The sequence below is a fragment of the Ambystoma mexicanum genome, chromosome 3q (assembly GCF_040938575.1).
Source record: "Ambystoma mexicanum isolate Mex_15411 chromosome 3q, UKY_AmexF1_1, whole genome shotgun sequence".
Classification (NCBI taxonomy): Eukaryota; Metazoa; Chordata; class Amphibia; order Caudata; family Ambystomatidae; genus Ambystoma; species Ambystoma mexicanum.
The window spans coordinates 263,597,701-263,623,120 of NC_090926.1; the positions used below are offsets into that span (position 1 = coordinate 263,597,701).

At 45.5% G+C, this 25,420-nt stretch overlaps 1 protein-coding gene across 4 annotated transcripts in view; it reads right to left on the bottom strand.

Moving 5' to 3' along the window:
* The window catches only part of ORMDL2 (ORMDL sphingolipid biosynthesis regulator 2), a 221,627-nt gene that overhangs the window by 12,881 nt on the left and 183,326 nt on the right, over positions 1–25,420 (bottom strand). For all 4 annotated transcript variants that reach the window (XM_069653713.1, XM_069653714.1, XM_069653716.1 and 1 more), the window contains exon 3: positions 18,115–18,266. In XM_069653713.1, coding sequence (XP_069509814.1) covers positions 18,115–18,266 — 152 coding nt within the window. The remainder of the gene's footprint in view (positions 1–18,114; positions 18,267–25,420) is intronic.

Consider the following 25,420-nt stretch of genomic DNA (forward strand, 5'->3'; position numbering starts at 1 on the left):
GCAATTTTGTTTTGTATGGATCCCATGTACAATGTGACAAATTGGGTCTTTGGTGTGTATACATGCTGTTAGTGATGCCACATTAATGGTTGGATCTGACTCCTCACCAGTTCAAAAGTTATTTTAGAACACAGAAATACTGAACACTCTTGCTTGTATGTCATTTCCACTTGCAACTTGACCTAACAGATGACCAATCACAAAGCTTCAATGGGGTGGGGTAGGAATGAATGTATGATATGTTATTGTGATTTATACCATGCACCGCTGCCATTTTCATGGTCTCCAGGTGCTCTGGCGGATCTGAAAATGAAGGGGATTGGGAGGGCTTAGTGGGATTGATAGGGAAAAGCCTAAGAGAGTTTTGATGTGCTGGTAGTAGCTTCAGTTTGGGGAAAAACAGTCACTGTGAGCTCATTTGTTTTTAGTTGGTCGCCGTGAGGTGATGTTTGATGCATACGTGTATGTGGGAAATTTGTTTAGTGTCCTGTTGTGTGTTGTGTCTGTAGATTGCGTGGTTTCATTTTTTTGCCTCTGTGGAAGAGGTATTTGTCTGTTTTGTTCAGTGTTTGCAGATGAGTGTGCAGAGTATTAAGTTTGTTTTTAGTAGGCTTAGTGGTCAGTCTCTCTCTGCAGGTTGTGTTGATCGGTCAAGTTGATATAATTCTGTGGTGATTTGCGGTAGGATGTTTTATTTCTTTGGGCGGCTCTGTTTTGGGCAATCAGGTTTTTGGTGCTTCTATTGCGTTGTGCTGGCGGTTTTTCTTCGATGATGTGGGTTAAAGAGCCATGTTTTTAATAGTTTTCTGAACTTAAGGTGATCTTCTGTTCGTATTTTCTTTGGACGCAAGTTCCAAAGCCTATGCAGGAGAATGCTGATCCCCCGAATTTATGCTTCGAGTATTGTTTCGGTTCAAGGCAAACGCCGTTTCTGGATTTTAGTCTTCAATGTGGTTAGTAGATGGAGATTATTCCCTGTGTAAATTCTGCTCCTTGGCAGCGGATTGCTCTGTGCATTATGCAGAGTGTTTTAAAGAAAATGTGTGTTTTTTGACATGTGGCCAATGTCATGTGCTCTCTCTTAAGGAGTCTGAGGAGTAGTATTGCTGCTGTGTTCTATATACGTTTTAGTGTTTTCAGAAGGTAATCTGGCGAGATGGATGCTGTTGGCATAGTCTATTCTTGACATGACGAGAGAGATGACAAGTGTTCTGTGTGGGCAGTATCCTCTTGATTGTGTGTAGAGGAGCAGGTGGACGCATTATCCCCAACTCCCGCCCCCTCAAAGCTGTCATACTGGAACAGTAGGAAAAGAGCCTTATATGGGATGCCATGTGTTATGCCTATACTGCATAGTGTGTACGAGAGATGATATGCACTCAAACAACCGTATTGAATGTATCCTCGCACTGAAAGTGGAAGAATATCACGTGGAAGGGATGTCAGCACGCACCATTGGACATCATGTAGTGCTCAGTGAAATCTGAAGAGGTCAGAGCGATGTCACGAAGAAGATATACAAGCACATACTGAAATGATAAAACAATGACGATGTAACTGAAGTGACAAGAGAAACATGTACAAAAAGTTAAAGTAATCATGTATGCAAAAGAAGATAAAGTAACTTGCTGACTAATAAAGTGTAAATACGCAGTAATGCAAGATAGATGAGACCTGGAGAAGGTTGCTATAGAGAAAAATATAACGTGGCAAGAACGGCCATTATAGGAAAATGGACCGCTCATGTAAATATTCAATCCCGCCACCTCAGAAACCAGGGTTGCAGAATCAAGAGAAAATTAGCTTTATGTGAAAAACAAAGATGAGTTTATGTTGGCTTGGTATCAAGGATGCTATTTGAGTAATAGTTGCAAAGCACAAAGGGTGGCAGAAGGATACGCCATGGAAGCGAGACACATTTCTCGTAGATTAAAGAAGAAAACATTAGCAAGTGCCAAGTATTGGACAATTAACAAGGCTCCGACAAGATGGAGTGAGCAGGTCTCTAGAGGCCAAGAGGAGCAATGAATTTCAGCATAATTGAATCAAATAACAGTAAATAAGAGGTCGAAATGGACACATTTGCAGTCTCTTCACACGTGATTCACAAGTCAAAAACAAGGGCCATTCATTAAGCTGTGGATGAACGTAGTGATGTGCTTACTCTTCCTTGAATGTCCCAGAAAATAGAGCGAGCAAGGTCAACTACACACAGGAAACCTTGGCTCATGGTCAGAATGAGAGATGATGGACTTATTGGGAAAGTGGGGAGTAATCTGACGCGACTCCAGCACCTGGGTTTCGTTTTGCTTACATGGTGCTAGCTGAGCCGAATGTCCAAGGTTGGGTGGGAATGCCAACCAATCAGTGGGTCCATGGGGCAACATGCTATACATTTTATGCATAGACAAATCCGCTGCCCTTTTGTCCGCTGTAATCAGTATTATATTATTTAGAGGCGTGCCTTACAGATAAGAGACAGCCAATGAAGTACTAACCCATATGCAATCTATAAGTAGATATGTTCCCCTAACCAATCCCTCCCATCAATAGGTTTTACAGTTTTCCATGTAGGAGGACTTCATAGATGACGCATATTGGGGTATAAAACCTGTGTAATCAAGTTTGTGTGAGTGTGCAAGCATCAGTCCAATGTCTGCCAGTTTGCCCTGCCTTATTAAATTGAGAATAAAGTAGTACTTTGCCATATTCTTTGAGTCTGTCTGGTTATTTGTTCTGAGATCGTTATTGGTAATTCCATCTAGCACAAAAGACGCTTCAAGGTGATAGAGCACAGATGGAAGAAGCATTTCTTTACTACAGCGTTGACTTGCTGTTCCATCGTTCATTCATTCAGGTGTGTTTCCCAGTTTGGTAGGCCATGCAATGTGGAGATGGTTCGACTGTTGCGGGAGCAATCATGATTTCTGTCTTGTCTGAGTTGAGTTTAAGACTGTTGCTGCTCATCAAATGGTTTATTTCTGTGAGGCAGTTGGCAAGGGTTGGGTTTTGTCCTTCGCTAGCATTGATTTTGTACATGATTTGGGCGTCATCTGCTTATTTGTAGCATGTGAGGCTGTGTCTATTTATGAGGGTAATCAGGGGGGTTATGTAGATGTTGAATTGTGGTGGTGAGAGTGATGAGCCTTGTAGGACTCCACATGTTTTCGGTGACTTAGCTAGAATGTTGTTATCCAAGTTGCATCCGTTCTTCCTGTCATGAAGGATTTTAGCCAGAGTAGTGCTATGTTGCAGATTCCTTATCTTCAAGTCTTTTGATGAGTGTTTTGTGGTGGACTGTATCAAAGGCTGCTGATAGATCGATTATTATTATTGCCGATTTGATGTTGGAGTCTGCGTTGATTATATAAATTGTTCCATATCGATAGTAATACTGTTTCTGTTCCTCTCATGGGTTTGAAGCCTACTTGTGCCTGCTCTACCAGCTGATTGTTTTATACATGTTTTAGGATTTGTTCGTAGACTTTCTTGTTGCTTTGTTTGAGATAAGTTGGTAGTTGGTTGGGTCTTCCATGATTCCTGATAGGTCTTTAAGGAGTGTCTTGATGTATGCCGATTTGATGGCTTGTGGCAAAATTCGAGTTGCTAGTGAGTGGTTGAGGAAATATTTTGCAGGTGTTTTCTGGATGTCTTGTATACGTCAGGTGGGCAGAGGCCTGCAAGAGAGCCTGCTCTGTTGCTTTTGCTCACCAGGCTTTTGAATCTTTGGGTCGAGATTGGTGTGAGTTGATTTAGTCTATTAGATGGTTCCGGTATTGCTGGTTAGGGGGTTGTTGGGGTCCTTTAGACAGCTCTTAACGACTTGCTGGATGTTTGCGATTGTCTTTGAAGTGGTCTGCAAGATCATTGCATAGTTTTTGTGATGGGGTTGGTGTGTTGTAGCATGCCGTTGGCTTTCTTTGTTCATTGATGGTTTTGAACGTCTTTCTGTTTGTTGCTTGAGTTTGTGATCCTTCCGTTGTATATGTTTTTTGCTCTGAGTATTTCAGCTTTGTATACAACAAAAATCACATACCAAAGACACATCCAAGTAGTAGTTTTTCCTCCATTCTTGTTCAAGTTTGATGAATCTTTGTCTCACACCATTTTTCTGTAACTTATGGTGTGAAGTTGTTTCTTTCTGTTGTACTTCTGTGGGTTTCATGCCTGACTGTTGTGTCAGTGGTTATCCTCCTTATGTGCGTGCGGTTCTTAAGGTTGTCCTAGTGGGTGGTAAGATGATTGGTAGCACAATAAATAAAGTGATTTTAGTCTTGTTCTGGCAAAGGGACTCTTTTTGCGGTGGATGGATAGATATGTTCTTTCTTGGTGTTAGTTGGTCCCTGGCTGTTCTGTTTTGAGATTTTTGGGATTGTTCCAATTGGTTTATTGTGTTGGCTAGATATCTCAGGGGTTGGAGCTGTCCCAGAGGGAATATCCCGGGGTGAAGGGACAGCTCACCTGCTCCCCCCCAGTTATCTCTGGGGGGGCATTGCAGGGGGTGGGCGGGGGGTGGTCAGGGAGTGGTCTTGTGTGTGAGCTATCCAAAGGCCTTTCGGTGTTTCAGGGCAGAGCTATATTAGAGGTAGAGCTGTTCCCGGGCAGAGCTATTCTCGGATCTGATAGGTTATTTATAACGCACCTAATACCCAGAAGTTTCTAAGCGCGGACCCGGGGATCGAATCTGTGGGGCGCTGTTTCGTCTTGCTTCCAAGGCGAGCACGTTGATCTTGAGCTATCCTCCCGAGACCTCTCTGGCTGGACTATTCGCTTGAGCTGGTTTTCGGAGTGGTATGTTCTTACTTTGTTTTACGGCTCCTGGTCGTGAGTGCACAATAGAGCCTTGTATTAATGAGTGACAGAGTGGTTTAAGCCTCCCAATGGTTTGGGCTAGTTTCTTGGGGAGGTCTTGTAGAGGTATCAGCTTCACAGTGGCGAAAGCCTCTCTGTGGTGGTTGTATTTCTGTCCGTCTCATGGGACTTTGGAACTTCGGGGCTCCAGATTGTTCAGGTTTTGTAGTGATATCCGGTTCTCAGTGACTAAAGCCTCTCTGTGGGGGTTGTATTTCAGTATCAGGGTCTCCTGGACCTTGGGGAATGAAAAAGGCAAGCCAAACCTAGACGGCACTCTGGGAAGTAAATGCAACTGTAACGTGACAGTAGACAGGACTAGCAAGATTCAGAAATGCAGATAGACCTAACCCCGGAAGTACTGTAGGAAGGAAATTGCCATGTGGTGGAGCATAGCACTGGTGAGAGCGAGAAATTCAAACCCAAACCAGGATGCACTGTGGGAAGAAGGCACACATACAATGTGGTGGGGCACAACAATGGCAAAATTAAAAAATGCAACCCTAACCAGGTACCACTGTGGGGAGGAAGTACAAATGCAATGTAATGGAAAACAACACTAACAAAATTAGAAAACACAACCCAACCCAGGCAGAGCTGTGAGGAGAAAAAACAAATGCAATGAGAAGGAACACAACACTAGTGAAATTCAAATATCCAACCCATGTAGCATTGTGGGGAGAAAATACAAATGGACAAAAATATCAGATGAGAGTAACTTGAATGAACTGTACATTTTACAAGGTCTGACCAGCTGTCACATTCATATAGGATGCTTACATAAAATTGTGAGGCTAGAAGATCATCAACCATGAAATGTCTCTACACTTCCAAGTTACACTAGGAAGTCGAAACTGCACAAAGTTGACCATTTTGTCTTTGTCTCAGCCAAGAGGGCAAGGGCTGTACACACTCCTTTCCTTTCAGACTAGTCCCCGTGATCTAAAGATCAAGAGGAGAGAAGATAGTGAACGGAAAGGGATCTATGTCCATATACCGCCCGCTAAATGCTGCATACCAAATAGTCAGCATTTATTAGGCCAACATGGTGCAGCCTTCAATGGGCGGGACAGTGGCCATTTCAGAAAAGCCCATCCAACACAGAGAAAACACACTCTCCCTCAATCCGCTCCCCCTTCTCTCAGCTTTGGCGTCTTCCGAGAGCTCTGAGGTCAGGCCTGTCGGCCCCTGAGCGCACTTGTGTGTGCGCCATGGGAGGGCTCAACCTCAGAGCTCCTGTTCATGATCTTTAGCTCGCAGGCAAAAGACTGAACAGAAAGGCATCTCTGGCCATATACCTCCTGTTGAAGTCTGCATACCAAAAAGGCCACATTTATTCCCCCTTTTTCTCTGTGCTTGTCTCTCTACCCATGTATAAGAGGCACTACAACCAGTTTGACTCCCTAAAAAACAGGCAAATAAACAAAATAAAAAGGAAAGGGGGAGCAAAAAGACTCGCCAAAAATAAATAGGAAACAGACAAACAGATATTTTTAAACCAGTGGTATCAGCAGAGCAGAGTGAATAGAAAGAGATCACAACTGCTTTACCAGGTACTGTGGCAAATATGCATCTTTCAATTTGCATGAATTGTTAGGGGGCAGGTATGGATTTATGTTTACAAAATACCCTGAAGTTGGCATGGCAATGATAGTGGCATGGCAGTACTGGAGCACTTCCTTTGAACCCCATGTGCCCTTACCTTGATGCACTGTACTCTAGCGGCCTCACTTAGGACAACTTGGTGAATGGCCCCAAGAGGTGATTGCTCTGGATGGTTGAGAGCACGGATTGACCATGTTTGAGATGTAGTTTGAAGCAGGCCTAAGTCACACACTGTATCACCAAGAGCAAAAGAGAGGTGGGTGGATGTGGGCAAGTCTGGAGGAGGTGACCAGATAGGCTTAATGGATAGGGCTCTACCCACCAACATTCACTCAGGGCGTTCTGCACTCCTGGCAGTAGAAGATAGCTGGTTGACTCTGTGGCAGTCAGGCCATCAGTTGAAGGGAGGCAGCACTTTATATTTTATGTATTTGCAGTAAAGCCACCATCTTTCTTGAGGGCTGGATTGTTTAATTCTATATGGACTGCAAATCAATAATAGCTGTGCTGAGATACATAGCAATGTAATTACTGATGTATTTATCTCTTCTTTATGGTGCTTCTTGAACTAAGTTTATGATATCAAACATCTACAAAGGTGCAGAGCTGCCAGTCCTTGAAATATTATATTATTCCTGTCACCACTGAGTTTTGCATCCTTTGCTTCCAGAATTGAGGATTTTCTAACCTAGAGAAAATAAAAAATAAAATAGTATCTGAAAAGAATAAGAGAAAAGAAAAATGTGCAGATTGGGATTTTTTTGGCACCTCGTAGCAGACAGCATAGCTAGGTAGGTAGTGTCCCGGCCCACCCCGGGATCCTGTGATGGCAGTAGTGGGGCATATTTTAAAGTCAATATTACAGTTGAAGAATAAGTTGGACAATTTAAGTGAAACAGGGGGTGCAGCTATAAACAAGAACCTAAACACTTAACTAGAGATCCACTAAACTAAACCAGTAATGTATCCAAATGTTCCCAGTGGTAAAGCATACGGGAAAGGAAGTGGAGGCATCCATCAAGGGGAACAATGTAAAAGCGATTTGAATACCTTGAAAATGTGGTGAGAGCCAAACAAACGCGTCAACTGAATCCCTTCCGGTTCAGAGGGGGGACGACCCAATTACCTCCCAGACGTCCTCGACTTGGAGGTGGAAGACCACGCCATATGTGTTAATAAATGCTATAGAATTGAAACACAGGCCTTCTGAATCGACAGTTGGACCACCGCTCATTGTCAAGCAATTTTATGCACAAGAATGTTAGAGAATCTTGAAAGCTGCAAGGAAATAACAACAACATATGATTTTCCTCTTTCAAGATTGGGCAACTGAGAGGAAACTCCATGTACTTAAGAAATCCTTTCTTGCTCGAGGTGTGAAAGCAGGTATACTCATACCTGCCAACATTAGGGTTACTCGCAAAGACCGGTTTATGGCCTTTCCATCAAAAATGTGTCATCGAAAATTAAATCCATTGGAAAAAAAGCACCGAAAATAAATCTCTAGTGCAAAATGCATATCCATCGAAACTGGTCCATCGAATATATGAATATGTTGCAGGGAGCTGTCAAGTGCTGAAAACTGTCATTTTAACAGTGGGCAGCTACCTGTAACTTTTATTGTTTTTAGGGGGGGGTTTCTTCACCTGGCAAGTCTTTTAAGTCCAAAAATGCAACCCTAGCTAAAGGCAATTTGGATAGGGCTTGAAGACTTAGCAAACAGCGAATAATGAAGAGCTCCTGTGGATTTATTCCAGTGTCTAAACTTATTGAAGCAGCAAGTTAACAACTAACAATGGAGACCGAAAAACGAACTTGTAAAGCGGACAAAAGCAGCAGCTTGGGTCAGAGGTAAGAGGGGGTTGCCCTGAACACCTCTAGGTGCACTTCAACGCTCTGGAGCGACTTTTCAGAACCAGGTAAGCAATACCTTTTTCCCCACAGTACCTTGAGTTTGAAGAAAATGTTTGTGTTGGCTCCTCCACAATGTGGCAGCTCTGGATCCGACCTGCGGATTCCTTGGTCTGGTGACGAAAGGCAGGACAATGGACAGTGTCCTCCAGAAGCAGTCTCGAGGGGGGGACCTGTGGCACGACTTTCAGCAACTTCTTGTTTCGCTCTGCAGTTTTAGTGCCTTTTTAGCAGCACCAACAAAGGACACGGATCGCCTGGTCAATCTTCTTCGCTTCCTGCAGACCCACGCTCTGGTGAGGGGATCTGGCTGAGTTTGATTGGATCTCTGGAGTATCCTTACGGGCACAGATTTGGACGGATTCAGTATTTCTACGACGATGCACTCGAAATGGGCAGCAGGTCTCCTGGTATTGGGGTTCCGCAGCTCTGGAAGCTCCTAGGACTTTGGGAGATGGCTTGTTTCAAAGTTCGTTTTGAGACCGGTTGTTCCCACCAGCCAAAGGGAAAGAGTCGTCTTCGGAGATCCTCTGTCACATAGAAAACGGGGTCAGGATAGCAGTGGTCACTTCATGGCCTTGCAAAAAGAGTCTGCAGGCGTCTCTGGCCGTCTTCTTCTTCTTCTGTTACTTCTGTTTCCTTCCAAATTATTTTTATTGATTTTTAAAGAAAGCAAACAACATGGTTAACCAACAAGATCCCCCCCCACCAACGTAGTCCGTTCACCCTATTTCCAGGATGCAGAGAATTTGAGGGCAAACGTTTTTCCTGTAGTCATCGTTCAGAAAGGCCATCACCTCTTCCCAGTCTGTTGCAAATTTAGCCTGTGCTCCCTGCAGCGTATTTAGGTCATCCACTGCAGTGCCATACCTTCATTAGCCAGTCTTGCTCTGTTGGGGGTTCTTTGGCTTTCCAATTCTGGGTGAGGACTAGGAGTGCCGCAGGCGAGAGGATCACATAGGCCTTATTGGTTGTTTTCACCCACTGTTTCTGGCCCGGAGTGGTTAGGCATAGAATACCCTTTCTTGGTCCTCTGTGAGTTGCTGTGCCGAAGACCGTGTGTAGGTGTTGGTTTGTTTCCAATAGCCTACCAGTTTCCGACAGCCACACCAGATGTGAAGCCAGTCTCCCACCTCACCACAATCCCTCTAACACATCCCCGTCACATTGGGATACATTTGTTTTAGTCTTGTAGGGGTGTAGTGCCATTTCATCATCAGCTTGTACCAGAATTCTCTAATTTGTAATGCCTGGGTAAGCTTTGAGATGTCGCGCCATAGACCCTCCGAGTCTTCCTCTATTCTGGTTTCCCCGAGTCTATCTTCCCAAGCCTGCATATATTTGGTGGATTGTATGTGTTGGGCATCTATGCCTATTTTATAGATGTTATATATTCAGGGTTTATCACTGGGGTTGGTTGAGAGAAATTTTTCGAAGGCTGTAAGGGTCCTAGTGGCTGCAGCCCGCATCTCGGGGGCCCATTAACCAATGGCGTAATTGGAGTTGTTGCATCTGGTCCGTTTCTGCCAGGCCTAGCTAAATATTTACATTGGGGGAATGATTGCATGTCTTGTCCATGAAACATGTCCCCTATCTTGGTGCAACTTGCTTCCTTACACTTTCTAAATGCACCAGCAGGAATGCCTGGAGTAAATTGGGGCTTACCAAAGATAGGGGTGCAGGGGGGAAGGGGAGGAGGTGAATTGTTTGACTCACACATTTTTTCAAGCCGTTTAAGATTGTTTTCCAGCATCTATGTTTGCCCCAAATACATCACATGCTCAGATCACCCTCTAAACCCCAGTCCAGTCCCTGCCTTGCTCACAGATGGAATAAGCTGGATAAATTCGGTCTTGGCCATTTCATTCTTAGTCGACTTAATTCGCCATGCAATGTATTTTCTTCAACCGGGGGCAGGGGTTCTCATCAAATAACATGGTATCTGCTTCTAGGGAAGCATGCTGCCAGCTGAATACCTGTATACCTTTATCCACAGGGTTCTGTTGCAGCAGGCAAACCAGAGACACTATGACTCTAGCAAAGAGCAGTGATGACAGGGGGCACCATTGCCTGATGCCCCCAAGTCCTTAAATGGGGCCGAGATTACCCTGTTCGTTAACAGCCTCCGGGTTACAATACAGCAGACCATCCATAATGACATGCTTGGAGGCCAAAACCCGATTTTTCTAAGACTTCAAAAAGGGAATACCAGTCAACTGAATGACCTTTCGCTGTCTAACGTAGCGATGACTGCGGGTATCTCCGAGTTCATGTTATGGATAACAGCCCATGTAAATTATTTGTTGTTGCCTTACCAGGCACCAAATCCTGCCTGATCTGGTAATATTAAAAGTAAATACATTTCAACAATCTAGTAGCAGCCATGTTTGCCAGTATTTTGGCTACATCAATTAGGGAGATAGTCCCATAGGGAACGCAGTTATCTGGGTCTTTACCCAGGTTTTGCAGTACCGTAAGTAATGCAGTGCTATGAGTTTTGGCCAATTCCCTGGCAGCAGGAGCTTTATCGTACATTGCCATAAAATGCCAGGGTATTTGCCATTATAAGTTCTCCAGACCTGGTGCTAATACTATTAGGAAAGGTTGTAACTGCTGCTTTGTCCTCAACAATAGTTAGAGCAGCATTGATCACAACACCTAATTTTTGGTCATCCCACTCAAACTCTATCTCATTTAGGTATTTCTTGATCGCAGAAGTGCTTGTGCAAGTCTGAAAGTGGAATTATATATAGTATGATCTAAACATTTATACTGCACTATCTGTATGCCTTTTGTCGCCTGTGTTTACGATAGCCTTAATCGGAACTTGAAACTTCTCTTGTTTTAAGGCCCAGGACAGACATCTACCTGGTTTATCTTTCTTTGCATATCTTCTACTTGATACTTTGTGAGCCATATAATTCACTTCTCTCTCTACTGCCTCTCTAAAATGATCCAACTTAATCCTAATATCTGCAAGGAGTAACTCTCCCTGTGTGAGCATCTGCCACTCCGCTGCGTCCAATAGCTCAACTGCTAGTCTACACAGTTCTGCCCTTATTTACAATATACCGGTCTTCTGCGAATTACACATAGCTTGTATGTACCATTAAAGGCATCCCATATTTGTGGGTCCTGACCAAGCAGAAGTGTATTATTTTCCTTACAAAAGTTCAATTTCAGTAGCTATTCCTTGTTTATATATCTGATCTGGCAAAGCCTCTGCATAAGTCGCCTTCTTCTTGGGTGTGTCCTTGGAAGCAAGATGGTACACCTCATCAGTACTGGCAAGTAGTCCAATAGTGTTCTAGGTAAGGTCATATATGTACTTACTCAACCCGCAGATTCTTTGATGCCATCATGTAATCAATACGCAAGTGTCATGTATGATGGATTAGTATGTGTATTCTTTGTTTGGATTAAGAAGCCGTGAAATGCCTGTTGGGGATTAAAACTGTTTTATCAGACTTTGTGGGTTGCCTTTGTCGGGGATCTGTATGGCAGTGTGGATCTGTCGAATTGTAAATCCATAACCTTGCTAAAATTTCACACCCAGAGTACATCACTCTCAGAACTGACTGTAAGGTGGTCATACAGGGTGGGTGCCATCACGAGATACTGGATGTAGGGCACAAAGGTGGTACATGGGGGATCCCTAGACCACCCTCACTGAGTCCTCAAAGTAGGCCAGCAGACCTTTCCATAAAAACATACCAATACCCCATTGATGCCTATGGGGAGCTAACAGACCATACCTTGGAGAACAGCTCTGCCCGCCCTCTTTCCTCAGGAAGTAGTGCCTCCCAGTTAAGCATATCCTTTTTCCTAATATAGGAATGGATGTCTGCCACTTTAAAGCATCCAAGCAAGTTTGCTCAGAAACCAGAAGAGGCTCTAGGGATTTAAGTTACCTACGGCAGAAGTAACGTTTCAGACTAATTTTGAGAATTAGTTTTCCTCACGCATCCGAACTTGAAAGTGGAAGGCTTCCATACATTCATTTCTTGTACAATTTTGCGAGAGAAATTACACAAACGCATGAAACAGACTAGTACGGTTCTACCACAAACAATGATTAGCAATACAGCACAGATACAGTATTACACTCCCTTTGTTCTTCTACCTTGGTACGTGGGAATTGCAAAATTGCAAATCTCCAACATGAAAGCTTTTCATTACTGAAAGAATTCCCAGGTTCACCAAGGGGTTTTCTGGCTCCTATTTCACCCACTGGAGATTCAAGGTGAAACAGGCAGCTTCAGCACATCTCGGTGGGGGGAGGATTGGGGACAGCCCTAGTATGGCCAGGACTATTTTAGAATCCAAGCTGGTGCCAGGACTTGATATAACCTAAGGTTTATAGTCCAATCATAAGGCAGACAAGCACACCCTACACAGGTGTAACACACTCCCCTAAGACCCCACATCAAGGGAGAAGGAACCAGACTATAAATGTAGGCTTAGCCGGTCTCCAAGGGATTTTGGAGGAAAATGCTTTGGAACAGGATGTTTACACTCTAGGAAGAAGAGTTTGTTCAGAGGAGACGTTTTACCCTCTGGGAATAGGGATTTATTGAAGCAGGTTGTTTGGTTGAAGGAGGGTTTCCATCTAAGAAGGGTGTTTCAGTGCAGGAGGTAGACAGAGCGAGTCACAGTCAGCCACTAGGGGAACCCTGGAGGTGGGACCAACTGGCTAAAGGGGGAGATAGTCACCTTTAGCCTGAGAAGGGATGGAGACCAGAATACACACCAAATCCCTAGCGAGTAGGAAGGATCCAGCTAGCCAGATTGACCCTTTGGCGCAGACTATAAAGGCAGGAGGAGGATCGAGACAGAGGAGCTCCACAGGGTGAGTTATGTCCTCTCATGTGTAGGCTATCCCAGGGATCAGGATCCTACAGCAGGGAGGTCATGCATTTACATCGATTCATCCCAACCTTCTCTTGGAGAGTACACCACTGATGAAGCAGGAGACCTGGCCCCTCTCAACACAGACAGCCAGGATTGGGAGACCCTCCGGCCTGAACCAAGGACAGGCGATTGGGGACATTGCTCTGGTGCCCTAGCATTGGACGAGGGAAGCCCAGGTCTGCAGCAGCAGTCCATTATCACTGCTAAAGACGACCAGGGGAGCCAAAGCCATGCCACCCTGTCATGAAGAATCCAGGGGGTGGACATTCCCCAAGGACGATTTGGGAAGACAAACTCAAAGACCAGAGTTTCTAGAGGACTGTGGTCTGAGGTCTGGTGCTGGGCCTCCTCAGACACTTGGGAAAGAGCTTTTCTTGATGTGCGAGGTTGACCTTTGAACTCACTTCCTGGAGACTTAGGCAACCTATATAGAATGAGACATAGGATTACCCGATAGGACATTTCTTCGGTGTCTTTGCCCCCAATCCCTGGTATGAAAAAGTAAACACCCAGAGAACACTGAAGATGCTGTAACACCCTCTTTAATTGGATCCTCACTCCCAACCACCTTCTCTAAAGATCCCTGCCCGCAGAGACCTGAAGTTTGGTTTATTACAACAAGAAATTTGAAAATGTAAACAAGTGGTCTTATCTCATGAGAAGTCTTACTTTGGTCTACAAAGGGAAACAGACTTATTTGTTAAGAGCCCCATATCAGTCTAATGACTTCGTTCTACACCACTCCAGCACCTATGTAAGAGTGCCCCAGATGTTGACGTTAAAAGGGAGAAACAATGGCAATGAGGCATAAATAGCAAGACGCCCTCTTCACAATAGTGTTGACCAAAGATTCAAATTAAAGAGTGGGATTAAAATCAAAGGTTTTGCAGATATGTAACCTTTCCCTATCAGACTAAAAACATGAATGTGTGGACTGGAATGGACTAGAGAAAAAGAGTGATGTACAGGAACGTGTTTGCTAAAGAGCACTAACCCACCATGGTGCCTGATACCTATACTGGACCCTTGTACTTAGTAGCTAGCCTACTGCTGTGCCCCAACAGTTGCATTTAGCACTAAGCTCACTGCTGGCCATCCAGCCATCTCACTTATTACCTACCACTGTGTGCCCATCTATGTCTGCCTAGCTTGCTTGTCCAGAACCTTTAGATACACACGGCATAACTGTACTGTTTTTCTTGTTTATGTCCCAGTGCACCACCACAGAGACCGCACACTACCTAATTTAATCACTAGGCCACTTGTGTCATGATTTGATGCTGCGACCTACTGCCAGCATCCTCCTCACACACCTTGTCATTTCATGGCAATTAGTCACTGCGCTCTGTGCACTATCCGTCAGCACTGCTGAGATTCCCCTCAACCACAGTACATACCCCACTACCATGCTTCAAAACACACTACCATCAACTCACCTCACCTCCATCCTTGTCACACCTATGCTCAACAGTATAACTAACCCCCTTATTGACCACCTCACCAACCCGTATCTGAATGCACCTGCCCTGTGGCTTCAACATTTTGCAACGAGACCCACTCCGAATCAACCGTGCTCACTCCAATTTAGGAACGCCAGACTCAGATCTAGATTGCCTCACATATCCTGCACCCAGCGCAACACACTCCTCCACTACACCCTTGGCCCACGGCCAACCACGCATACTCCACCTGACCACCCTGTGACCACCCCTACTAAAGAACTAAAGGGAGTCCTCATCAATGCTAGGTCCCTCACTGCCCATGCTCTCGATATCACAGACCTCATTACCGTCCAAAACCTCGATTTCGTCGTCATCACAGAAACATGGCTACATGCCTCTTCAGGCCCACTCTTGGCCCTCGCCATTCCAGATGGCTACTCCATCCTTAGAAATGACCGCCAATCGAACCTCACCAAAGGGGGCGGCGTCGCTTTTATACATAGGGACAACATCAATATGAGACTCATTCCCAACACCCAATTTAGCTCAGCTGAATCACTATCAGTTAAACTATCCTTGTCACCGACCAACACAGCAACATTACACCTCATTTACTGACCACCAGGACCCATCACCTCCTTCGCGGAGGATATTACATCCGTCCTTACTGACAACACCAAGCCCAACTCCAAAGTGCTACTACTGGGAGACATCAACCTTGGCTTATCAGACCCCAAGGATCTCATGCCCACTGAGGTTGCCAATATCATCTCTAACTTAGGCTTCCAGCAAAGTATCCTCGAACCCACCCATAAGAAGGGTAGTGGATTGCAGATTTAAACTGCAACACATCGATAAATTCCAACTCCGCCTGTGCTTGGTCTGACCATCACATCATCTTTCACATACCAGCCACCAACCCCTCTCCCAAACCCATTATAGCTCCCCCTATTCCTACAAGGAATAAAAAGATCACTAGGGACAAACTACTCCCCCTCATCCTACCTATTCTTAACAACTGTGCCTCACAGCACATCGACCCCACCGCCCTAGTGGACACCTTCAACCAAACGCTACTCAAAGCCATAGACACTATAGCACCGCTCAAACTACGGAAAGCTAAACAACGAGCCCATTTGAATTCATGGTTTACGCCACAACTTAGAGCTCTGCGTAAGGAAAACGTAAGGCTGAAGCGCTTTGGAGAAGTCTCCCAAGTGCAACTAACAAAGACAACCTCTTCATCGCATCCCTTAATTACAAGGATTCGATCCTACAAGCAAAAAATGAGACATACAACCAGCATATCTTGCAAGCAGAATCTAACACAAAGGAGTTATTTAAAATTCTCAAAGAATTAGAATCGCCTACCCTCGACACATGTAGCAAAGACAGTACATGGTGCAATAATATCCAAAATGCTCTCCTCTCTAAAATAACCACCCTACAAGCCAAAATCAATGCCAAACAAAATTCCCTTCTTGCCACCTCCCACTCTAAATTCTAAGATGACCTCCACTGCCTTCACCCATACCCCTTTTAGCTTTGCACCCCTCACTATTCCTGATTTGAAAAAATTATCAGCAACCTAAAACCTTCTAACTGCCAAGGTGACTCCTGCCCTGAACCGATCATCAAGGAATCGGCTCATGACCTTGCCCCCCTTCATTACCGCCTTCATAAATTCCTCATTTCATTCCGGAATTGTCCCTAACAATCTGAAGGACGCTTGGGTCATCCCTTTGCTGAAAAAACCCACACTGGATCCAGCGACACCATCCAACTACAGACCCATCACCACGGTCCCGTTCCTTCTAAAAATATTAGATAGAGCAGCCTACCTACAGATACAGAAGTATCTAGAAACTAACAACTTACTCGGTACAAAACAATCTGGCTTTAGACCTAAGCATGGGACTGAACCAGCCAAGCTAGATCTCAAAACTCAAATTGAGGACTTAAAAGACATAGGCAAACTGGCCCTCCTTCTACTCCTGGACCTGTCGGCAGCCTTCGATTTGGTCAATCACCGAATCCTCTGCCATTACTTGAAAACAGCTGCCCATTTTTCTGAAAAAGCGACTAATTGGATTAGCTCCTTCTTGGACAATAGGCATATGAGAGTATTCTCCCCTACCGCATCAGCAGATGCAACGCCGGTCCCCTGTGGAGTCCCACTAGGGTCTTCTGTATCCCCCACACTGTACAATGCATTTACCAAACCTCTGTTTGATGTGCTTGACTATCTGGGTGTCACCTATACCAATTACGCTGATGAGACCCAGATACTCATTCCCATCACTGGTGACTACACAGCTGATTCCAAAGCCCTGAATGACATCTACCAAGTTGTCCAAGCTTGGATGGCTCAACACAAGCTCTGTCTCAACAATGACAAGACCGAGCTCCTCATCCTTGGCACCCAACAAAGACTCAATAAGCTTGACTCTTCGTTTAATACCTTCAATATCGATGGCAACTATATCAAAGTATCCAAAGATACAAAAACTCTGGGAATCTACCTTGATTCCACACTCTCCCTCAATAGACAAACTAATGCGGTCGTCGCTGCATCTGCTTACAAATGTAAACTGATTACAGCCTACCGTCCATTCCTTTCCACTCAGAACTGCATTATTCTCGCTAGGACTTTGGTTATGTCCAAACTTGATTATTGTAATGCTCTTTATCAAGGCACCAACCAATGCAACCTCAACAAACTCCAGATCATTCAAAATAATGCTATCAGAGCAGCCCTCAACATTCCTAGATCTGCACACATCACTGAAACGAGGACAAGTCTTCACTGGCTCTCAGTTGCCCAAAGGTTATCATTGAAAACCCTGGCCATCACTTACAAATGTGTTAACAACCTGGCCCCCATCTACCTAGCCTCTCGATTCTCTCAGTATCTACCTACACGATCACTCAGATCTTCATAAGCAAAATGCCTCTCGATCCCCAGATACAAACTACAGACAGCTGGAGGTGTTAGCTTCCCAGTCTTAGCTGCCAAACTCTGGAACACATTGCCACTCACCATTAGAACCTTACCCTCACCCACCCTATTCAAACACAAAGCCAAACTTTGGCTATCCGCCACTTGTGACCATCTGCCTTCACATGCCATCTGATCCTATCCACCTTTATATCTTTGTCTACCTCCCTCCCGCCAATTTGCTTACCAAATTGCAGTGTTATGTACAGTATCTTTATGAACGGCATTTGATTGATGTAACTTATTTGCTCTTGTGATTGTAATTTATTGTTTTAACCCTTTCATGTACCTGTTGATCTAAGATATGCGCCCGGTTGACCTCGGGCCTGGTGCGCTATACAAATAAATAAAATACAAATACAAAATACGAATATAAAATTATGGGCTAGTACTCACAAGACAATGGGAGAGATGGTGAGGAACTTTCGAGATGATGTGAACTGCACGCCATAGTCCATTTGTTCCCAGTGTGTGAGGAGACGTGCTTTCCCTTGGTCCGGAGTTTCAAACGGTGTGCCTTTCACTGTGTGCAGAAACAGATACATCACCTGGAAGAAATAAGAGACAGCTCGGTATGATACTGTCACAGGCATCCTGATATTCTAGGTAGTCAGCATTCAAGAAGCGAGTGGGCAGCACACTCGTTTAAAGGAACTAAGACCCTGGGACCTCCTCAAAGTCAACATCAGACTCGCCCCCTCGCTTCCACAGTTCATGAAGCAGCTGAAGAGCTTCCTCTTCAAAGAAATAGCTCATCCCTAACTCCTTGCATCCTACTCGAGTCTGGGTCATCTGCTCCTCACTGTTTCCTGGTAGATCTCTTGCTGCCAAATTGCCTACTCTGCCTTTTGGTAGCTCACCTCTCCCTTGTTTCTCTGCTTCCCTCAACGTGTTCTATGGGGGTATGCTAAAGAATGGGGGTATGCTAAAGAATGATTTGTTAAATCAGGCTACTGGCAGTCCTCCCACAATGCACCTGTCTGAAACACAACATCAAGCAGTGGCTAAATTAAAAGTACTCAGATCAGCATAAAAAGAGGTGGTTTAATGTATTGACAATTTTCACAATGTAGTAGAGCCCCTTTAAAACATTGGTTGCCCACATGTTTAGCATGTGCAGGTTGGAAACCTCCACAAACCAGGGTTGGTTATTGTTGAGATGGATTTCTAAAATCAGCTCCTCGGAAGGAAGATTGTAGAGGCCACCGTATTTATGGTAAAAAGGGAAGACACAGAGGTTAGCCAAATCCTAATCAAGGTAGAGTGGGAGAGCAGGCAAGGCTCAGTCTCCTCGGGAAGAGTGTGAGTGTGGTCTAGGGCTACGAGTCCACACAGAACACCACCAATATCTCAAGTTAGTCAGGGAGCATATAAAAATACAGTCATTTATTACACCTTTCTAAACACACTAAGCATTACAAATATCACCAGTAAGTATTGTACTGAAAACCTATATATCACATACATACACATTCACCTTTAGACATATTACCTACTAGTATCAAGAGGTAAGTAATTCAATGCAAGAAAAAGTTTGATTTAGATTGAATAGTCGCAGCCCAGTTCCCTCGGTTTTAAGATGTATGGGAGGGCCTTGTGCCCAAAGAGTCACAAGTTCCAATATGGTTTCTCCAGGGAAGGTATTTCAGAACCGATGAAGATGGTTGTGGTGGTGACTGAAAAATGTCTTAAAGTGATGTAAGGATTTACTACAAATAAGGCAAGTAGCCCACTCTATCCTGTTACAAAGGTAAGTCTACGGACAGTATCCTTGACCCAGATTGGACAACCAGAGTGAGTTTCACCCAATGTTACTCTATGGAAGACAAACAGGTATGTTCACTTACCCTCCTGACTTCAATTCTTCCAGGTGACACTGCAGGTCTTCTGGAATTTGCTGGGGCTCCAAGCGTCTGTTATCGGTTCGGGTGAAGGGAGACCTGGGGTCGCAGGTGTAAGTGCTACTTTTTGTGTCGAGAGCTGGTCGCGGTTCTCACCAGACTGTTCCAGGCAACTTCTTGAAGAAGATCCACAAACAAATAAAAAATGTAGACCATGGCAGTGCAGACCCTTCAGGACACCTCACAGGATTTCAGAAGGATGGTTCTAGCAAAGGTCACCACGGTCAGCAGCAACAGGTGAACTTCCACCAGTGAATCGAGGCAGTCCCAGCACAGGTTCCCTTGTAAGAAGGCTGAAATTGCGAGGAAACACAACTTATGGCATAAGCTGAAGAAATTGTGAGTCCCAAGGCTCTGCTCAGAACGGTAATGTGGTAGCCCAAAAGAGAGCTGGGCAGTCCAGTGGGTGGTTGAGGAACACTCTGATGGATTCCAAGGCGTGGATCCAAGAGCAGGGGTCAAAACGGGTTGCTGTCACCGGTCCAAGCACCAGCAAGGGTCTTCTGAGATTAAGCAGAGGAGCAGGGCTTCACCAGGTCAATCGCTGCAGCAATCGTCCTCAAGTCATCAGAGGACTGCTCTTCATCATAGAAGTCTTGGTTCCAACAATGATCTCTCGAATAGCTGTTGGAGCCTTTGTTTTATCCAAGATTCAGACTGGGAGCTAGCCCATGCCCACCAATGGTAAGGATCTGCAACATTCAAACAGTCCAGGGTTGTCCAATCCTGGACAACCACTGGTCCTCACATACACCCAGCAAAAGACTTTCTAGCATCAGAGGGTATGGACTGGGACCGGACAGTCCCAGCCCCCTTCTCTGGCTCACACACATAAAACCCACTTGCCTGCAAAAGCAGCAGCTTTTACCAGGAAAGAGGTTGCCATATATGGCATTTCCTGACCTGAAAAGGCAGGAAGAGGGTCAACAAACAAGATGGCCAGAGAACAATTGAACTCATGGCACAGCCATTTTAGGGTGCTAGCCACACACGGTAAATGCAAAAGTACACAACATAAATATCATAAAATGGTAAAAATCACACAGTTGCCACCACCTTGTGCTAGGGCGTGATCCCCTTTGTTAAAGGCCAGACTGCACAGCAGCTCCACGGATATCATGCACACATCGGAATATTCCCCTGCAACACTCCTCGGAGCGATCCTCCCACCGGCCTGCCCTGCTCCGCCTCCCTCCCGCCCTCCTCTGGATTGGATCCCAGTGCAGGTCACAGGCCTCGGAAACATAGTTTAAGCAGTTTCTCCAGGGCAGCCACAGCCTTGCCCGGACAGCCAGCTGAGGGCTCTGGGAAAGGGCATCCCTGGAGCACTACCTGCTGGCCCTGGGCGGTCCCACAATGCTAAGCCTTGTCCTTTGTCTGCTACAACAACCAAGTAGGGAACAATGATATGTTTGTACTTTAGTACCTTGGAACTGGCTGCATTTGAATCTAGCCACTGTTTTGTGACACTACTGTGCATCTTTCTCCACAGGGATAGTGTTGTAGGCCTGTATTTTGAATCTAGCTGCATTTTCAATCTTGCTACTGTTTTGGGCCAGTAGCTTGTACTCTTCGCCACAGGTAAAGTGCCATAGGCCTGTACCTTCAATCTAGCCGTTTCTCTCACCTCCAACCCCTGCCCTTTCAGCTTCCGCTCGCCTACACCGTACTCCCTATAAGATCCGTTGGCACTCTCATCCAGCCTTCGTGAGTGTCACACTGGTCTGTGGCTGCTCTCGGCTACGTTGTTGCACTCTTACACCCCCCTTCACTCTAAGGCAGAGGTTGCAGGTCCTCAACCATGCTCAGCAGCTTCAAAGTTAGAGGGGCACTCTGGCGCACCAGAAACCTATCCACAGCTTCATCCAGACACCCCCCTCATTTATCACTCTCTCCTGCCTCAGCCCAACCCACCCTCCAGGAGATGACACACCCCTCCCCTTGCCTTCCCAGACCAACCCATCCACCCAGGCCTCCCAACAGACTCAATTGGCCATTTGCATTCCACCTAACCCCCTAATCAGACCCCTCCTCCAGACTTCCCCCTCCCCCATTCTCTCCTCTCAACCACTCCACCATGACCCATACTTTGCATCCCTAAACTCTGCCCAGGCTACCCTAGCAACAGCCCTGCACTCTGCTGCTCCTCCGAGACAGACAGACAGACAGACAGACAGACAGACAGACAGACAGACAGACAGACACACACACACACACTCCCCCAATCTCCCCGCACCCTCCATAATATCCTAAACAACAGACACTGCACTACCCAGGTGCTCCCTTTCCTGTGCGCACCTCACCCCATTTCTCTCCCAGACCCATGGTATTCCTCTCTCGTACACCCTGACAGCCTCCCCCAAAGTCTCCCAACTGTGAGAATCCAAAGGGTGCCTCACCTGCTAGTATCTCGCTCAGTTGCCCAGGGCATGGCCATCGCCTTTGTATCCAGAAGTTGGGGGTGGTCCAGTGAGGGAGGATCACCTGGGTGAGGCGTCTTCGAGGAGTGGGGGTGAGGCAACCGATGGTGAGAAGTGGTATTCCCCACTTTCCCGTACCCCTGCCCCATCCCATTTTATAGGATTCTCCAATGTCCCAACTCCCACCTCAACCTCCTTCTGCACAAACACTGGGCTGAAGAAGAGGGTGACCCTTACATATCACATTGGACATGTCCCGCTAATCGCGTCAGGCACTTGACTTTAATCATATACATCTGATACCCATTAGCTCTCCCCACACAGATAAAAGGTGAAACAAAGACACACTCTGAGCTAGGTGGAACACGAGAAGGAGCAGATCTTCCGGGGCAAAAGCAAACCCACTGGAGCAGAACAACCGATCGAGGGATGAGAGAAAAGGGTAGGGAAACCCAGGAGATTGTTGCCTCCGAAGAGCCTCGAAAAATACATGCAGAAGGCCAATCCCAGACAAGAGGACTGCATTGTGTTTCAAGGACACCAGCGATCCTCCCGGGTGAACAACAGAGTCGGGGAGGCGAGGCCAAGCCTGTGGTATTAACCTTGACTCGTCAATTAAAGGTGCAAAGACAATAAAGGAATGCACACAGCTGGTGATTTAGCAAACAACATGAAAGGTTGGTGTGTGTTAAGGAAAGATTGAACTTGCAACAGTATATCTCACGATTTAAGGCTGCCCGCATGCTGATGAGACGCGAAGGAAGGCAGACATGCTGTGAACTTTAAAATTACTGGTAACTGTGAAACTAGTGATACAGAGTAGCGGAGTGGTCCGGAAACAGGAAATAGCCCACTCGAAAGCCTTCACAAAATATGTGATATCAGCAAAGTGAACAAATGACTTTGAAAAGATTTCTATGAACATTTGTGCTTATGATACTGAACTACCATAAAACACTGGGGCAAATAAGAATGTGAGCTGCAGAGAAAGTTGAAGTGGTACTGCAGAGGTCTATAATAAAAGTCTGGCACATTCGAAAGTCTTTGACATCCGTAAAAGGTCTGAGCCCGACTGAAAGTGTGTTAAGTTAGGGGAAGTGAAACCCTAACAAATGTGAATAAAGCTTGGGGAAGGGAACCCCTGCAAGTACTGTGATTGAGGGATCCAAACCCACCTGAGGGAGATCCATGTTGAATCAGGTACTTTTTGGTTGAAAGGTCTGAGCCCAACCGAGGGAGACCTACGTGAACTTTTGTTGAACTGTGAAGCTGGAATAAGTGACTTTAATGTAGAAGGCCAAGCGGGTCTCGAGCCACGTTTTGAACTGCCTTTGTTTTGAGAACCTGAGCCAAAGTGTGTCATCCTGTTTACAGGGGCTGCCTTACTCTGTGCTGTCCAACGTGGGAAGGAGAGCTGACTCAGCCACATTGATTCTTTATGTTATAACACTGACTTTCCTTTGCATACATATTCTCCATTACACACTTTTTGTATATGAGATAGTGCAGGCATTAGGTTTTTTTTAAGCATAGGTCATTTTGATTTGATGTAGACCGACTAGGACTGTAGTTTCTTTATTACTTGTTGGTAGAGATTACTCCCATTTTAGCTATAGGGACACATTTTCCCCAAACTCCAAAAAGATGATAAAGGTTTTGAAACGTGTAACGCTTGCGTCAGTGTCATAGTTGTGATACCATGCCTCCCTTACATAACCCAGTGAAATCCCTCTTTAACCTACTGTAGGGAAGGCATGGTATCACAAATATTGACACTGACACAATGGATACAATTTGTAAAACCTTTATTGAAAATGTTGGGGTTGGAGAATCTCCTATTCTGCCCTATCACTAAGATGGGTGTAGTCTCGACCATCAATCAATAATTAAAACAGTCCTAGTGGAGTCTGTCAAATCAAAATGACCTATGCTGACAACAACCTAATGCCTGCCCCATCTCTTGTACAAAAAGTGTAAAAAGGAGAAGATGTATGCAAAAAGGAAAAGTCAGTGTTCAAATGATGAATGTAGCAGAACCAGCTCTCCTCTCAACGTTAAGCCTCACGGGGTAAAGCGATCCTTGTAGGCAGGATGACACTCTGGCTCAGTTTTCAACAGTTCAAAACCATGGATCGAGGCTCGCATCACCTTCTACGTTTAAAGTTCCTTAAGTTTGACTTCCAAAATAATGTTTTAACTAAAATGTTTACAAAGGTCCCCCTCTGCCGGGCTCAGACCTCTCACAATACAGTTCACACAAAGTTGCACGGGTCTCCCTTCCCCAAGCTTGATACATTTCGTGTCTCCCTCATTCAAGCTCGGACCATTTTCAGATGTTGAAGTCTTTCGAATGTGCGTGCGTTTTTGTCACAGACTACCGCAGGACCACTTCGACTCAAAATTCACCATTTACTTGCTGTTTGTTCGCCCTTTAGCTTTAAACAATGATCAGATGGGTTACTTCCTTTCACCTGACCACTCCATTACTTAGTATCCCTGATCTTGCAGCTGTTTTTTACTTTAAAGTTAATTAATGGGTCTGCCTTTCTTCGCGTCCCATCTTTACGAGTGCAGCCTTCACTTGTGATATGATATTGCTACTTCATTCACTTTGACACACACCGGTCTCTCAGGTCGCTTGCCAACTCACCAGCTCTGTAAACCTCTTTCTTGTTTTGTGGTTTTCCAAGGTTAGTACCAGAGGCTTGGCTTCACCTCCACAGCTCTGTCATTCACCCGGGAGGGTTGCTGGCGTTCTTGGAACACAATGCAATTTTCTGTAGTGGTATAAGCCCCCACTAAAGCGATCCGGAACGTGCCTCTCATGGTTTGTCGGAGCCAACGATCTCCAGTAGGGAAGCCAGGGGGTTCTTGGCCCACTGTTCTCGTCCCTTGGTCTGTCGCTCTGCTCCAGTAGGTTTGCCTTCGTCCCGGAAGTTCTGCTTCTCGTAACGGTAGTTTCAACAATAAGGTAGTCGCCCAGAGTTTCCCCGAGTGAGCACCCACGTGATGACAGTTCCTTCTACTTTCTTCAATTAGCCGCTTGTTACTTTCGTTCAACACAGTTCAGTTTCTTATCGGCTCTTCCCTCGACTCACCAGCTGTGATGAACTGCTTTGCTTTTCTTGTCTCTTTGAGTCAAGGCCGGCCCCACGGTGGCAAGCGTCTCTCTGCGGCTTGGTTATCAGCAGAGGAGGACCCCATGTACTGTTGACATCTGCTACAACACACGCTGGCTATTGTTTGCGGTTTAACGATTCCTTCCTTGAAGGTTTTCCAGGCCTGGCTCGGAAAAAGCAAGGTTGCTTCCCTGCTGGTCACCCTCACGATTTGCACCGTCTTTCTCCTCCTCTTGAACTGCCGTGCTGAGTTAGCTCTCTC